At 38.0% G+C, this 17,384-nt stretch overlaps 1 protein-coding gene across 2 annotated transcripts in view; it reads right to left on the bottom strand.

Annotated features, from left to right (window-relative positions):
• Window positions 1-17,384, bottom strand: part of GNPTAB (N-acetylglucosamine-1-phosphate transferase subunits alpha and beta) — an 89,887-nt gene that overhangs the window by 13,913 nt on the left and 58,590 nt on the right. For both annotated transcript variants that reach the window (XM_037846669.1, XM_037846670.1), the window contains 9 exons: window positions 9,462-9,623; window positions 8,899-9,078; window positions 8,533-8,703; window positions 6,738-6,861; window positions 5,390-5,593; window positions 3,589-4,691; window positions 2,046-2,245; window positions 1,554-1,773; window positions 765-878 (listed from right to left, as the gene is read on the bottom strand). In XM_037846669.1, coding sequence (XP_037702597.1) covers window positions 765-878; window positions 1,554-1,773; window positions 2,046-2,245; window positions 3,589-4,691; window positions 5,390-5,593; window positions 6,738-6,861; window positions 8,533-8,703; window positions 8,899-9,078; window positions 9,462-9,623 — 2,478 coding nt within the window. The remainder of the gene's footprint in view (window positions 1-764; window positions 879-1,553; window positions 1,774-2,045; window positions 2,246-3,588; window positions 4,692-5,389; window positions 5,594-6,737; window positions 6,862-8,532; window positions 8,704-8,898; window positions 9,079-9,461; window positions 9,624-17,384) is intronic.

The raw sequence follows: 17,384 nt of genomic DNA, 5'->3' as shown, positions 1-17,384 counted from the left end.
TCTATTATCTTTTCACGTGTGTGTGTGTGTGTGTGTGTGTGTGTGTGTGTGTGTGTGTGTGTGTGAAAGAGAAAGAACAGGATTTAGGAGTTTATAAACCATATGGTTTGATCTGGTCTGAGAAATGGTACTACATCCCATTTTTTTCCCCATCTAATTTTATTTTGTAAGCTATTTTCTATATATTAATAAAAATTGACTGCGAGCATCATACTCATGGCAATATTTTACCTTCATTTCATCTATTTTATGATGCATATTTTTTTTCACTTCTTAACTTCTCTGAAACTGGAGTGCCTCTTTCAATCTACAGTCTTCCAATCACTGCAGCCAGATGCCATTCCCAATGTAGTTGTGTCAAATCATCATCCACTGATCCCTTCGGTAAGGTCAAGAAAGTGCTGGCATTCCATTAAAGGTATTCCATCTGATGACTATCTCCTTGGTTCATGTTTAATGCTAGGACTGTTCTCTCAGGTCACTAAGAATGCTTTGGGGCTATCTTCTGTCATCCTTAGTGGATAGAATGTCTGCTTACATAAAATAAGCAACTAATTTGAATATTAGCTTAAATATCCATTGGGTGGGGGGTAGTCCAGAGCAAAATATAAATGATTCTGGATTATCTGCACTACTACTCTCCACCAAAGGCATATACATATAGAACTTGTATGCAGTTTTTGAAATGCTATACAGAAATGATATAAATAACATCTGATGAGGATATATTTTTGTTGTATATACAAGTCACTCCTGCCACTTACCAGATTGGGATCATAATATACTTCTTGAGTTGGTGCAATGCTGTTCAGCCGAGTGATATTAGCAGGAAGCGTTTTTGAGCAATTTATTAACATGTGCTCCAGACCTGTCAAATCCTAACAAAGCAAAGTAAAAGAATAAGCCTGTTATTTGCATTATAAGTAATGATTGTGGTTTCAAAAATAAAAAAGACGTAAAAGTCTCCAAAAATATTTTAAATGCTATCTTCAAAGAGAGTTTGACTATGTGATTCTTAAGGTAAACCTTAAGACAACCAAAAAGAGCAGAATGAGACAATACAAATATTTCATCCTTGTTTCAAGGTAGAGCACCCTGCCCTGTGCAACATCATTTTCCACAAAGCGGTCCAGGGGGTCACCAGCTGCCTCTCCATTGGTGAGTTTCCCACTCCTGGGACTAGAGGAAGCCAACATGGCATGGACTGTGCAGCATCACAGCCTGACTGCAATCTCTAGTCACCCATACCCGAATGCACCTTCTACAAGAATCTTTATGCAAGCAGTTTGGCTCTTCTTCAGATAACACACTATCGATTCCTAGTGAACAGCCTAAAAAAATAATCTCATAAAATACTGACTTCAAACTTGGTTTTAATTCTGGCATGAAATTCTAGCACTAAAAAACAAACTAGTTGTAAATATCTTCATTAAATACTAAGAATTACTTGTACTTGCATTAATCTACACTCTGTAAGAGAAAAAGAGAAATCAAACAAGTTAAAATTTTCATTTAAAATGTCCTTAAAGCTTAGAAAAATATACATACAATACCTGTAAACTTAAAGGCAAGTCGTAAATTCTGGTAGCCAGTGTTCGTATTTCTCTGTCAGACAAGACACCAGATTGGTCTGTATCAACTTCATCAAAAACTTTAGATATATTCAGTGGCTGCACTGCACTCATGAGATAATAAAAATAAGAGAAGGCAAACTGCATATCCTCAGAATGGCGTACTTTATGGAATGACGTCTTATCAAACTCTTCAGGGAACCTGTCCAAATATAACATAAAAAGAACTATGCATTGGTATGTGAATGTATCTCAATAAAATGAATTAAAAAAAAAAACTATGCATAATCAAAAGTAAAATGGTACCTAATGTTTATGGGGACAGAATTTTTTCCATCTCATTTATTTTAGATGAAACCTTTATCATATTAGTCACCAAGTATTAGAGCCATAAATTTAGCATAGCAAGATGCTAATTTCAAGCAGCCTTAGCTCTGAAAACATGCAAGCAACTCAAATACAAGCAAGACTTACATATCTTGCAGTTCTTGCATAACAATTCGGTCAATCATGTGAGGCATGTGTGCAGGTACTTTTCGGGACGTGAATCCAAACTTGCTATTTAGAATTTTATTTACATATCGCAGGGAATCTGCAAATGTGTCTTTTAGTTGCCTCCCAGTATGTTTGCTATCAGTAAAGTATGCCAGTTGTGTCTTCAATGACTCTTCTTCCTGAAAAGAGAATTACATGTAATATTCAGCATTATATTTAGTGATGTACTTTAACAGAAAGGTAATGGTGCCATTTTATATAATGTGGCAATTAACTAGTTACTAACTGCAGAGTAATACATGTATAGTGTAATTTTACTTTTGTAAGACAGAAACTATAGAGCTTATATGTTTGCATATCTACAAAAAGGTTCTGGAAGGCTACCCACCAAACTCTTGAGTGATTATCTCAAAGGGGGAGACTGAGAAAGGAGAGAGAATCTTTCCTTTTTTTACTGTATATTTCTGCATTGTTTGAAATTTTTACCACCAGTCTGTAGTGCTTTTGAAATAACTTAGGGGAAGAAAAAATAGAAGGAAAATTTGAGAAAATAAACATGGACTAGGAACTCCCCCTTCACTCAACAAAAAATAAATGCCCAATGTGCCAGGCACAAGATATCAACGACACTGAGAGCAATAAAACATACTTCCCCTTTCTCTGCCTTTTCTCCCAGCGTAGCAGCCACTCATGACTGTGCCTCTTCACTATACAGCCTAGAACCCTTGATTTTTCTTGACCTGTCAATCCCTACCCACCCTTCATTAGTCAGCTCCCAGGGTACTTCCTCAAGGATGCCTTCCCCAATATCTCTCGGAAGTTAAGCCATTGTTCCTTTGGACTCCTTGTCCATACCTCAACAGAGGCACTTACCACATTGCTACATTTAATTGCCCACAAATCCATCTTCCCAACTGGTCTCTAAGTCTCCAAGAGCAGCAACTGTGCTCTAATCAGTTTGCATTCCCCAGCAGTTAGCACAGTGGCGACACCTGGGAGATGTACAGATGACACCACAGCATAGGGGAAGCCGTGGTACAGGGGATGAGCACTTCAAATTTGAGGCTTGGCTCACAGTGCTAAGCTGTTTTGTTGGGAAAGCTAATGAACTCATCTGAACCTGTTCTTTCATCAGTGAAACTGTAAAAATATCAGACCTGACAGGCACAATGTACACAAAAGCATTTTTAAAACTACAACACAATGAGTAAAGGTAAGATACCATCCCCAAGCTACCACTTACTTGGGATCTACCCCTAGCTAAATCCCTTACTCATTCACCTGAAGGCTGTTTCTGAAACTGTAAAATGGGGACAACAATAATAACTATCTTTATAAGGTATTTTTCCTATTAGGGGGATTCAGAAAATCAAATGAAACTACGTAAGAAAAGCACTTAGTTGGTGGCTGGCTCAAGGAAGTGCTGAATAAATATAAACAGTAGTTGTTATTATATTATTATCACTTACACAGTTATATATTTTTCTGCGCTTGGGAAAGAAAAAGACTGGATGTAACTTACATCAAGAAGATCCTGGAAATACTTCTTTTTCTCCCATGGCAAAAAGCCCTGGTAACTTTCTATGTAATGTTGCAATTTTCTTCCAGGCAATACTTCATTAACACCTATGTCATTTTTAGCATTTTCCTCCATTCTATTTTTCTCTTCTTCTCCTGTGATTTTCTTTTCTTTTGCCATATGGTTTTCCAGTGGAACAACTGGAGACAAGAGCTTTTCTTTTGACACACTTCTGCCTTCTGCTTTTTGGGTCTTATTTGCGGATCTAAATCCTGCTTTGGTCTCCAGGTCCTGGGCTGGATTCTGACCTTGGTGGTGCCCATCCACTTTTCTTGTTAAGGCTGGAAAACTTGCCCTCTGTGATTTTTCAGATGCTTTTAAGTTGTTTGCCAAGACATTTTTGTGAACGTGTTTTTCTGATGCAGCCTCCAAACTGCCATTTCTTCTATCTGTTTTTATATCTTGATCTATGTTTAAATTAGCTTCCTGCATCTTCATCACAAATGATCTCAGCAAGGCAGACTTGGACAGATTGTATCCTTTCACAGTAATGTCTCCTTGTTCCAGTTGCAAATCCAAGTTATTGAGACTCAACTGGGCCTCTTTTGGAAGGAGTGAAATATTTACCAGGGGAATTTTCAGCTCCTCTTGGAATATCCCTATTGTGTTACCATCATGTCTTTTGAACTTTGGAAAGCGTTTTTCTTCAGGAATATCCTCAAACATGATTTCTGCCTGTGGAAGAGGTGTTATAGGGCTAACCACATTTTTGTCAGATTTATGAGTCGTGGAATTAAGTTTTGGTACCTCTCTTGTATCAACCTCTACTGTTATCTGGATTTTGAACTCCTCATCATTTTTATTTTGAAAGGTGAGATTAAACTGTATGGTGGTCATATTCATTCCACAGTGCATTACGAGGTGGATGGTCTTCCACTTATTGGCAATAGAAGCATGTCGAATGATTGGATTGTCACTATAGGCACCTTCAATTCCTTTTTTGGCTATTTCTGCAAAGCTGAAATAAGGCAGGCATTCACCTTTTGGAATAACATAGTGAGTCTGATTTGGGAGAAGAGTTACTTTATACAGTTCATGAAAATGATCTGGAGGAAAAAACATAAACATGGTTTTTAAAGAACTAGGCATACTATGAACAACCGATTATACACTTTGGAGGATTGTATGTTATGTGAATATATTTCAATAAAGTTGCATTTAAAAAAGTAAATAAAATAAAGAACTAGGCACTTTCCTCCTTTTTCTTTGACTCTCTGAGTTGAGTAATTTTAAATTGATTTCAATAATAATTAGAAATTCTAATACAATAGCTACATTTTACTACCTGGGGCAATATGACCATTAACATAGAATGCTATCTCTGCCTTATTATAGAGATGTAACATAATCAACTTCCACCTTTTTGTCCAATGGAAAAAAAAAATTTTCTGCCAAAACAACCTCCATGTCTAAGTTATCAATAAGACCCAGAATTTGAACCGTACTTATTTACTGAATTACTAGTCTCCTACTATTGTTTCTAAATTAAACCTTAAACATGTATTTGTCATTAAGGTAAATCTGCTTCATCAAAAAAATCTGACTGTAGCAGTAACAGGAAAAGGATACTGCATTACTGCCTACTGTTTTCTAAAGATGTATATCCTCTTATTTTTAACTTACAACAAGTTTGGACGTAGGGCTCGAGAAGAGACGCACAGGGAATAATTACTGTAACAAACACTTCTCCAAACACCCCTGTCAAGAATTTTTGTTTAGAATGTTTTGATGAAAATAGATATACCTTGCCCACAGTCACCAGCATCAAAACCACAAGACAAGACATTGCAGGCTTGGTCACAGAATTTGTCAGCAAGCCAGGAATTTGCACAGCCTTGATTACAATACGAGACGCCACTCATTCCTCCACCAAACTGCCAGGGCTGCCCAACTCCAACGCTTCCAGTGCCCCCAGCTCCTGCAACGTAGCGACTACCTCCACCGTTACCTATGGAGAGAAGGAAAAAGACTGTTTCTCACCATTAAGATTTTGGAAAAAAGACAGTTCTTTTTTCTTAACAGTGTTTCCAAGATTGATGAATGAATTGCAGTCAGAAAGGCTCATCCTCATTCTTTAGTAGAAGATTTCCTTTATCTTAAGAAGATAACCTGGAAAGGAGGCATCACTTGATAGTGGAAAGGGCATGAGATGACCAGGCCCTGGCGCTTAACTAGATGAATCGGCCTCAAATTTGCCCAAAGGGAGCATGTATGAATGGGCATGGGGAAGCAGGGAAACAGGAAACAGATTACTCCAAAGACTAATGCCAGACTGTAGAAACATGTCCTAACACAGGCGCTAACCTCTTGATCAACTAGCTCCCTTTCGTAATCAAATGAGAATGTTCTACTAGGGGATGAGTTCTCTGAACTGCACAGAGCCACTCTGCATACCTGCATCCTCTCCATGCAGCTGTTTGTATTTCTCAAAAGTGCATCTGAAAGATCTGACTGAAATACAACTCGGAGCTTTGTTTCCTCAAACATTCAACACTTTTCCAAACCTGTTTCCTCATGTGTAATGTGGGGATATTTGTGTAATACTCTCTCTTTCTTAGGTAATTAAGAAATTCAAGTAGGTAATTAGGTAATTGATGATGTATATGAAAATGCTTCATAAATTTAAAGGCAATAAATAAAAGCAAAAAATGTTATCATCATCAAGTTCAAATATAAGCAAGTGAGAAAGGGAGAGGAAATGCTGAGATTATTTTTTTCGCATCTCTAGATATTCACTGACCTACAGCAATCTGCTGCTGAAAGCCACCAGCCAAAAGTTCCTATAACCAGTTACAGTGGTTCTTGCTCTTGAGCTTCTATAATTAGAGGTGATTCAGATTTTCAATTTTAAATTAAAAAAAGGCATTTTTTAAGAGTGGGGCCAACATGAGAAAATGCTCTCAACAATGGATATGATATGAATAACCGGGCCACATAGGAACACTCATCATCACTTCCAAAGAATCTATGGATTACTGATTGTTTCAATATATGAAGAATGTTGAATTAAGTCTACCATATACAGTCAATGATGATTTAAAAAGAAAAAAAATCACTGAACATGAACAAGATACATTTTAACACATTCTTACCAGAGCAATCACCACCATCCCAATCACAGGCCGAATTATTACAAGCCTTGTCACAATAGCCATCTTTAATCCAGGAACCTGGGCAACCCTCAGCACAGTTTGGCACAGGCCATGTCAAATAAACCTACGATAGAACAAAAGAGATAACAAAATGATTCCTGGTACTTTTTACTCTCAAATTAGGGAAAGGGTAAAATTTTCCAAGAGCTGATGGTCTACATTTGTGTGGCATGTTTGGCGTTATGTTTTCCTTGCCTTGCAGTAGTTTTCCAAGTCCTGCTGTGTCAGCAGTTATTAATGAGCACACCTACTCTTTTCATTACAGAGATTAAATCTCAGAAAAGTAGAGGGGCTTTCTGAAATCCAGGCATGTAAGGACATCCCTATTTGAGAGAAATCTGAAAGGCAGGCCCAGCCAAGTTGGGTCCCAGTCCTAAAGACAAGCTCTTTGCAGCAGGGGAGAGGTGAACAGGGATCATCTTGAGGAAAGCAGACAGACTCAGCTCATGGGTCAGTTTCTTAGAACATGAACTTATAATCTATTTTGAAATAAAAATAGCAAAATGTCAGACTTTTGAGTATGAAAGCACATCAAAGCATGTGGGAAGTATACCACAAATCATTGTTTTTTTGTGACAACTATCAGTAATTCCCAAGCATATTTATGCATAATTTCACCTCAAGGCTGAGAAAAGCAGATGAACTCTCAATACCCTTTAGCTCCATGAGTCACATCCTGTGATGAGTTAATCAATGCAGTGGTTTAAAGCATTCTGAGTTGTGAATTTGTCTGCTTTCAAAATGATATGGTACAGGTTACTTTCTAAAATAAAATTATTTTTAAAAAAAAATATATCCCTCCCTTTCAAGGCTTCCATGCCTTTGCAAGTTCCACCTACTTGGAAAGTTTTTCTTCCCCTAATGAACTCTTAATTATTCTTAAAAATCCATTTCAATTCCAATGGGAATTTTTCCCTAACCTTGTGTGATTACACCTCCAGGGCTCCTGTTCCTCAGCACCCAGGGCATACTTTGTCAGCTCTGAGGTCACTGTACAGTCACTGATTGTGTATTTGTCTCTCCTGCTAAGCCACAAGCTCAACTTTGAAGCCATACAACCTAGCACAGAGGAGGCAACTGAACAGGGAAATGGGAGAAAGAGCATGCGACAATGGCATAAAACAACAGAAAAACTAACTCTGTGCTACCAGTTCTTACAGAGTTCTACAACTTATCACTTAGAACTTCTAACAAGGCTATGGTGGCATTCATCTTTTCCTCTTTGTACAGACAGGAAACATGGGCCCGAGAAGTCAAGTCACTTGCCCAGAGATGGGAAATGGTAGAATCAGGATCTGCTATAAGCAGTTAGCTTCTACATCTATGATAATACCCACTTTGCCAGCCTGTCTCTCAAACAAAGAGAGACTGGTTGCCTTCAATGAAATTTCATTCATGTCTTTAAATGCTAAATTGAGCTACCTTTATTTGTTGGCCATGTTTCTGACATTCTACCCATAATTTTGCATTTCATGGTGATTTTGCTGCTTCTGCTGTGGTTGCAGAAGAAAATGCAGGGAGTTGGAAAGAAGAGTAGGTTCTGGATGTCTCAGAATGTAGGAAGCAACTTTTCTACTGTAGATTAGCTTTCTCTCTAATTTTTAACTCTCCTGAACTTAGTACTCGAAAATGTTTATTTAATCAAATTTGAATATATTAATAAACATATTGATTTTCTGATTTATCTTTTACAACTTCTAAGTGATTTCCAAGCTAGGAATTCTTAGGTTCTCACCTTCTGACCTTTGGAGTGACTGTAAAAATCATCTGGCCAGACATCCTTCCCAAACATGACATCATCATTCAGGTAAATAAACTTCTGGGACAGCCCTTCGATGCGATGAATGTGACTTTCAATAGCAGGTGAACTAAAGGTAGGCAAGTGGCTCAAATTTTGAAAAACATCCTTTCAAAAGAAAAAAAAACATAAGAGTGAGAGTGAATGATGAGTTTTTGTTTATTGGAAAGAAGGGAAGAAAGAAGAGTTTAAAAAACAAAAAAGTGGAAATGGAGATGAGGGGGGTAAAGGAAATGAATTTAGGGAAAGCCCTGTACCACATAAAAGAAAAGAAATGGAAAACATATCCAGGAAGTCATGTACCTGGTGTGTTACTATTGTTACTCGAGGATTATCAAGGTTCAGCCAGGATGGAATCTGCCCATTGGTGACAATGAAAATATTTCGAACCCACGGTGCATGCTTCTCGATGGATCGCAATGAGTATCTCAGCTCTTCATTATCCTCAAAACGGCTGGCAGAAACGTCCTCATCCTGCTTAGACTGAGAAAACATTTGGCGCCTTAAGATGTAAAATACCTCTTACATCACACCTCTCCCTCAACCTTCCCCTCTGCTCTATCTGCTCTCGGGATTCTCTGGCAGATTTTTACAGATTGAGTTCTACTTTTAAATACTATAAAAAATGCAAAAGACAGCACATTAAAACATATACATACACTTCAAAGACACCACATTTCTTTAATGTGTGTTATGCAAAAGGTTCTTGGATTAATAAATGCTAAATCAATGGCAGTGTATTGGAAATCAGAAAAATTCCAATCAATACTCTCTACAAGTCCTCTTCCTTCTCCTGACATAGTGACCTACAATCTTTAATATTCTAAACCCTTGATACAGGTTTTAAAAGACTCTGCATCTCTCACCTGGCTGATGGCACTCAGATCCCACAATAAATAGGCAGGACTTAGGGTCAATTCCTTTCCATCGATGGTCATGTTCTTCTTAGTTTGTTTATTCAGTTCTTGGAAATCCTTGGGGTTATTCAATTTTAGAAGTGCTACACTGGCCTCTGAATACAACTGTAACTGTAAGATAACATTGAGCCTTGAGGAAGAGTCTCCTTTAAATTCCCCAGTTTGATCTTTAATCTTTCAAAAAATAAATGCATTCCCCAAAATAACACAACAGACCAGGTATAAAAAAACAAGAGGGCGTGTGGGGGCTGTGGTGAACAGGAGATCTCATGCCACAGATGAAGGTGCAGCCAGTGCTCACCACTCCCAAGCGGTCAGGCCAGAACACTTATCCCATATTGCCAGATCTCCAGAGATACCAGAATCCCAGACTCTTGACCGCTGATTTCCAACCCATGGCTAAGGTCATTTATGGTTGGAAACTGACATAGGATAGTATATTTTGTTTGCTTTGTTTTATTGCCTAGGCACTGTTAATTAGGGAGAACCAATTTCACAGAAGCTATATATATTTTAAAAATGCTAAAGGTGCAACACATTACAGCTGAAATCAGCAAAGCTAAGTTGCCTTAACATATCTGTATTTTAACTTGAGAGTAGAATAACATTTTCACTTCAAATTCTACCACTTACTGGGTGCATACTATGTACCAGTCACTGCCTTAAGTGGTTAGTAAGTACCAGAGCTGGAGATTCAAATGTAGATTTATATGACCCCTATACTTGGGGGTGCTCATTTATTCATTTGTTGATATTGTTAAGGCTAGTTTGTCACAAGCAGAGACAAACTGCAGGTAGGTACTCAATACCTACCTGCAGCTGGCAGACAAGTAAAGAGACAACTGCCAATGCATTGTGCTGGGGCCTATGACAGACGCAGGCAGCACGCTAGCTGGGAGGGTGGTCACAGAGGACTGGCTGGAAGAAGCGTGAGCTGAGCTCTAAGAGTAAGAACCTGGTCATGATAGTACTGAGGGAAATGACCTTCTCAGCAGTGGCATGATATCTGCAAGGCTAAAGGCAAGAGAAGCCAGAGCATTTTTGGAACAGTAAGTTGCTTAGGGTGTCTCCAATTGGAGTTAGAGCAAATAAATTATAAAACTTGACTAGAGAGCGAAGCAGAGGCCACACTTCCAATGCATCTTGGGTGACACTTTTTACTGACTGGTTCGCAATCTATCACATAAAAGTCTATTAAACTACAAGTGAAATTCCATTTTTAAACAAAGCAAAACAACAACAACAAACAATTCTGTTACAATATGAGACCTTGGGATATGAAGAAAAAATTTAAAAATACAACCTCTCACCTCCTGATCCTTGAGGAAAAGAAAGTTTAATTAACGCAGGGGAAAGTAGATGAAGGAATTTTAGAAATTTTGAAGGGGACTTCAGAGTCCTAACAAAAGATTGAGAGATTCATAGCATTATTTTAAAAATTTTATCTATTGTCATTTCATAGCCTGTATTGGCTTTTTCTTTAAAAAGAGACGTATCACTAAAACTACTACACTAGCAGCCCTGCCTAGGATTGGTTTGTAATTACAAACACAATAAAAATCAGGGAGAAGTTTTCTTAAGGTAACTATACAATAACTGGAACAGAGATGAAAGTTTAAGGGAATACTTATATGTACAAGAAAGATTTTTCTGCCGCATAAGCAAATTGTGAGTAGGGAAAAAGGTAGGGAAGAAGTACCCCCTGCTAGCCACTAGGTGGCATCACCCATCCTGGATATATCAATTACTTCTGCCAGAGGAGACAGGAGGTGGTGAGGAAGAGGGGCCGTCCTACCCAAAGCTAGTTCTACGCTTGGGCAACTGTGGGCAACTGCCTCCATAGTTTCTTACTTTAAATTATGCTTATTTAAATTATAATTCTCTCAAAAAGAAAACAATCTCTACAGACCCATAATGGACATGTAGCATAACTGTGAAATAAAAGCTTTCTTATTTTTAAATCACTGAGACCCAGATAAGGTTACTGCAACATTATCTAGAATAGCCTGACTGGTTGAATGAGGCCAGGGATGAGAAAGACAGGTAGAACAGAATGGTGGTCAAGCAAAAGACTTGAGTAAACAATAACTGAGCAACAGATGGCTGAATTTGAGTCAATGAAGAATAATATATGTGATAATCAAGAAAGACAATGTTTTTGAAACCAAGGAAAAAAGAATTTCAAGAGGAAAATTGTTAATTCTGTGAAATATTAAAAATAAGTAACAGCTATCAAAATTAAGGTATATATTGTTCTGTAGAGACACAACTTCTCTAATAAAAATACATAAAAATGTAAAAAACAAAACAAAAAACTTAAGGGACAAGAAACCACTGGGTTTGGCCAGTGAGGACCTTAGTGAGAGCTGTTTCAATGGAGTAATAGGAATGGAAACCAGATTTCAAAGCCTTTATTCTTGACATTAACAGTTAAACTTCTAAATACTGCATGTATTGGAACTAAAATAATACTTTACATTTTATATACTGCACTAAATAAGGCAGGGGTACTCTCTCACAATTCTAAATTCAGAATTATACTGACCAAGTCATAATATATAAGAATTTATAAAACAGTATAAATAATCTTCATTTTTCAATTCTAAAAGTGGTTCATTAGCTACCACGGCAAGATTAGAATATGTTAATATATGTAAGACCACTTATAACTAAAAATGCTGCTTATTGTGAGAATATTTTAATTAAAAAGTTCTACTGTTCTCAGGATAATTTCTTAAATAAAAAAATGATTTAAAAATGATAACAGCATTAACTTGTATGGTGAGTTTATTCAAACACTATAATTACATGGAACTTTGAATAGGGAGTGAGATCTGCTTGGTTTGTACAGCTTAGTGTGAAACCCCAATACATCCCAAAGTAATCTGGGCAGAATAAAAATGTATTTGCAAAGCCCCCCTGAGGGACTGGGGAAAAACATGGAAATATTAAACTTCCCCACCTGGGGAATTACTGATATTCTCACCAGCATTGAGGACCACCAATTTAAAAGGCTGAGCCCTCGATCTGGGGGCTTGCCCTTATGACACTTACTACTGCATAGGAGAGGCTAAGCCTAGTTATAATTGTGCCTAAGAGTCACCCCCAGAGAACCTCTTTTGTTGCTTAGATGTGGACTCTCTAAGCCAACTCTGCAGGTAAACTTACTGCCCTCTCCCCCACCTACATGGGACATGACTCCGAGGGGTGTAACTCTCCCTGGTAACGTGGGATTGAGAGAGCCTTCCTGGACCAAAAGGAGGAAGAGAAGTGAAACAATATAAAGTTTCAGTGGCTGAGAAATTTCAAATAGAGTTGAGAGGTCATTCTGGAGGTTATTCTTATGCGTTACATAGATATCCCTTTTTTAGTTTTTAGTGTATTGGAATAGCTAGAAGGAAATACCTGAAACTGTTGAACTGTAACCCAGTAGCCTTGATTTGTGAAGATGATCATATAACTATGTAACTTACACAGTATGACTATGTTATTGTGAAAACCTTGTGGCTCACACTCTCTTTATCCAGTGTATGGACAGATGGATAGAAAAATGGGAACAAAAATTAAATGAATAAAAAAAAAAAATAAGGGGGATGGAGGGGATGGGATGTTGTGGGTGTTCTTCTTTACTTGTATTTTTATTCCTATTTTTATTTTTTTGGAGCAATGAAAATGCTCAAAAATTGATTTTGGTGATAAATGCACAACTATATGACAGAACTGTGAACAACTGATTGTACACCACGGATGACTGTAGAGTTTGTGAATATATCTCAAAACTGAATTGGAAAAAAAATGATAATAGCACGCAAGAAAACATAAGTAAGTAGGAAGGCATCTTTTTAAGTTAACTAAAAGTAAGGAGTTTACAGAAGAGAAGTTACCCTTTCTAGGCAGGCAAATAGTCTTATTTTTAAACCTTAATTTAAAAACACAATATCATACTGATCATTTGTAAAAGCCAAGAAGAAAAGCTGCACCAAGTTGTCTAAATAACACAGATCTGCAAATACTATTTCTAGAACAGTGGTTCTAAACCAGGGGTGATTTTGCCCCCCAGGGGACATAAGGCAAAACCTGGAGACATCTTTGGTTGTCACAACTAGGGAGGAAGTGGGCAGAGGCCAGGAATGCTGCCAAACATTCTGCAGTGCACAGGCTGGCCCTCACCACACAGCAGTATCCAGCCCAAGTGTGCCGAGGTTGAGAAACCTGTTCGAGGAGAACATGCAATTCAAAAAAGACAACAAAGGCTTTCTCATAAAACGTTATACTCCAAACATTTTTAAAGTGCTCAAAAATTCAGAAGATCTAAGAATTTTTATTTTGTGTTGATTTCATTAAGAATCCTTTAAGGAAAATACATGTCTTCTGGTACCAACTGTAAAACAAATTAGCTCCTTCTGGTGATTCAATAGCTCAAGGCTCGTGGGTCTTAATATGCCCTGGTGGTTTTCTAGAATTTAAATTAGTTCTAGAGTTGCTTGTTTCATCTACTTATGTGTTTACTTTAGAAAGAAAACCCCAATGGTACTATGCTTTAAAAGAACAGGTGCACAGGACAGTTTTGGGGAAGACACTGCAAAAAGACACATTAGTACAGTATTACTCGAGTTCACTGCTACATTAAACATACCCTGGACAGAGGTTTGAGATGCAGAGTCCAAGTAGAACAACATACTGTTCCCACCCTGCCCGCACTGTCCTTCCTGCCTAAATGCAATTTACCTGTCCAGCCTTCAAGGGCCTGACGCAGCTTCTTTCCCTCTGAAACCTTTCCTTCTCCTCTAACTCAAACAAACCTTTTCTGTCTCTTAATGCCAATCCTAACAGTCCTAACAGTTTGTATTTCTCCCCTCAACATCTAATCTTACGCTATCTTGTTTTACTAACAGAATACTTCATTATGTGTATACTCTGTCTCTAAATTGTGATTATAAATAGCTTTAGGACAGGGTCCATTTCTTTTCCACACCCTCTCAGCAACCACTATAATTGAATTAAACCAAATGTAAGCATTCACTTGAGAGCTTTGGGAAGATTTTCCACTTGCTCTAACATACGATGAAGAAATTATCAGCAATAAAAAAGTCAAATCACACACACAAAAAAATCAATTGTGAATGAAAATGTCTAAATCCACAGAATGATTAATAATGAACTGAAAAGAGTCTAAGGGATAATCTGATTTCTCCAAACGTAAATTCTGTGTCCACCATATACAAAAATTCTACTTCATAAAACATATAAAATTAGAGTGTGATTAATCAGATCATAAAAAGACTCACCTCAAGGTATCTCAAACTATAAAGCCTCTAATAGAAAACATTATTTAATTTATAAGACTACAGTTACCAGAAGATGTTTTATGAATCCACAGCTATTGCAAATGAAACTATTTTCAAATCTCACCTCACCTCCACAGCAAACAAACAAACAAACAAAAAAACACAAAATGGTTTTGCTCTAAACAGAACAGTAAAGGCAAAGTTGTTATATGTATAAAGGCAGGTGCCCAAAGAGCTAAAATAAACAATCAGATACTAATGTGAATAACTGGACTGAGGAAAAAGTTTCCTTTATAATACAAGACACTGTATGTGGTGAGTATGTTTATAGTCACCGCCTTTCTTCTAGCTCGTTCCTTCAGCAAGCATTTCCTGAGTGACCCCCCAAGTGCCAGGCGCCAAGGTAACCATGAGAGACACAAAGGTGAATAGGGCAGTGTCTGTCCTCAGAAGCTCTCATAGGTCCTGGGTGGCTCGGGGGCCACAAGTCTCGGCAAAGGCCTCCCAAGAGAGCCGGAGAGGGCTATGTGATGACGAGCTGTTCAGTTTCTGAACTCCAACTGTCTAATGACCCTTTCTTCCCACATGCCACAAAGCACCTCTAATACAACACAACCCAAACTGAGCTTTGGTTTCCTTCCCAAAACACTTGCTTCTCCCACTGAAGATCTGCATGCAGTTGATGCCATCACTACCCATCTTCACTAGAAATGTCCACTTCCCCTTTCATTCTTCCTTCCCTCTCCCCCAACTAGTAAGTCACCAGGTTGTGCTGAGTGTCTCTCAGATGTTTCAGAAACCATTTCCATCATTTGCATCCTACTGCCAAGCACCTGTTGAAACTCTAATGTCTTGATGGGTTAAAGCAGTAGTGGCTGAACCAGTCTGCCTGCCTCTAGCCTCCTCTTATCTAACCTTAGGCTACCTGCCACACTTTCCTGTACTATGCTCTTTAGAAACAGATCAGATCCTGTCCTCCTGCAGCTCAAGATTCTCCTTGCCTCCAGGATAAAGTCCAGGCTCCTCAGTAGAGCACACAAGACATTTCTCAATCTGGTTTCAGCCTATCTTCCCAATCTCATCACCAGCAAAATCCTAGCCTGTTCTCGGGCTTCCAGTAACAGTGCCCTTGGTTCCCTGAAAACACCTTTTACTTTCAAGCCTCCAGTCCTAAGCTCAGGATATCCCCTACGCTTCCCCCTCAGTTCTCTGCAAAGCCTTCTTTGTATACAATACACCTAAAGCCCCAAGGCTCTCAGGGTACTTTAAATAAACTTCTAAATCAGACTCACACATTATTTAAGTGCTGTTATTCACTGGGTTATGCCTAGTACAGCCCCTGGCACACAATAGGCATTTAATGAATGCTTGCTATTTAAGTGGACTGGGAACCCAATTATAGGAAGCATCACTCTCAAAGTACTCATAATATAACCAGAAAGCAGAACTAAAGGAAAAGAAAATCACTTGAAGACTTGGGCTCAAATGCTGACACACTTCCTATGTTCTTCCTCTTTCTCATTTTCTCCTAGTCTCCCAAAATCAGAAGTCCCAGTCCCTGAAGTTGACCACAGGTGTTAGAATCATGAAAACAAGTATTAATAAATGTTACAAATACTTAGCTTAACCCTCACAGGAGGTGTTGGCCTCCACAAAGACAAGCCTGAGAATCCAAGTAGATTTCCAACCAGCTGAATTGTGGAGGGAGGGATTATCACACATGAAGCCTGTCCATGCTCCCCATCCAAGTAACTACCCCACCCTAGCTCTGCTTCCATAGACCCTACCATGCTACCCAAAACTAGTTTGCTGAAAAGTCAGCCACTACTGGGGACTGGTATTCTTTGTCAACATGCACCCATCTACCAGTAAACTCACCAAAAGGAGTCAGCACTGGTGAGGGAGGGGCTCCAGCAAGCAAAGAGATCTGGGATACCAAAACTGAGTGGAGAATGGAGAAGTGTAATGAATCTTCTTGCCTTTAAAAATTTATTATGGTTGGAATTATGTAAATAGAATCAAGAATGCCATTCTTTCCGAACAAAGAATTTTTTTGAGGTGCCCATCAAGAAGTACAGATATGCATGTGTCTATAATACTGGAACCAAAAGCAAGAAGCCAAGAATCCAAATAAATGCTGGCTGAAAGGAATATAAATCTGATTTTATCTGTACAAATCAGTATTAAAAATAACTCAGGGGAAGGAGGCATATAATATCTATTCTTAAAATAATTGCAGGATAAGGACAAATCATACAGTTAATAGCACAATTATAAAAATGTTCTTTCATCAATTTTAACAAATGTACCACACTAATGCAAGATATTAATAATAGTGTGGTATACGAGAACTCTGTATTTTCTGCATGATTTTTCTGTAAACCTACAACTTCTCTTAACAAAAAAAAAAAAGAACGTAATAAAAACCTAAAAAAAAAAAAAAAATTCAACCTTAATCTAGCTGGGCACTGACAATTTGCAGGTACCATGAAAAAGCTATGGGGGAAACTGTGAAAAAAGGGAATAAATGTCTCTCATATTATCACTGTACTACAAAGAAAATACTGTACAATGAATCTTAAAA

This window comes from Choloepus didactylus, chromosome 8 (genome assembly GCF_015220235.1).
Source record: "Choloepus didactylus isolate mChoDid1 chromosome 8, mChoDid1.pri, whole genome shotgun sequence".
In the NCBI taxonomy this organism is placed as follows: Eukaryota; Metazoa; Chordata; class Mammalia; order Pilosa; family Megalonychidae; genus Choloepus; species Choloepus didactylus.
This window is presented reverse-complemented; position numbering and strand designations above follow the sequence as displayed.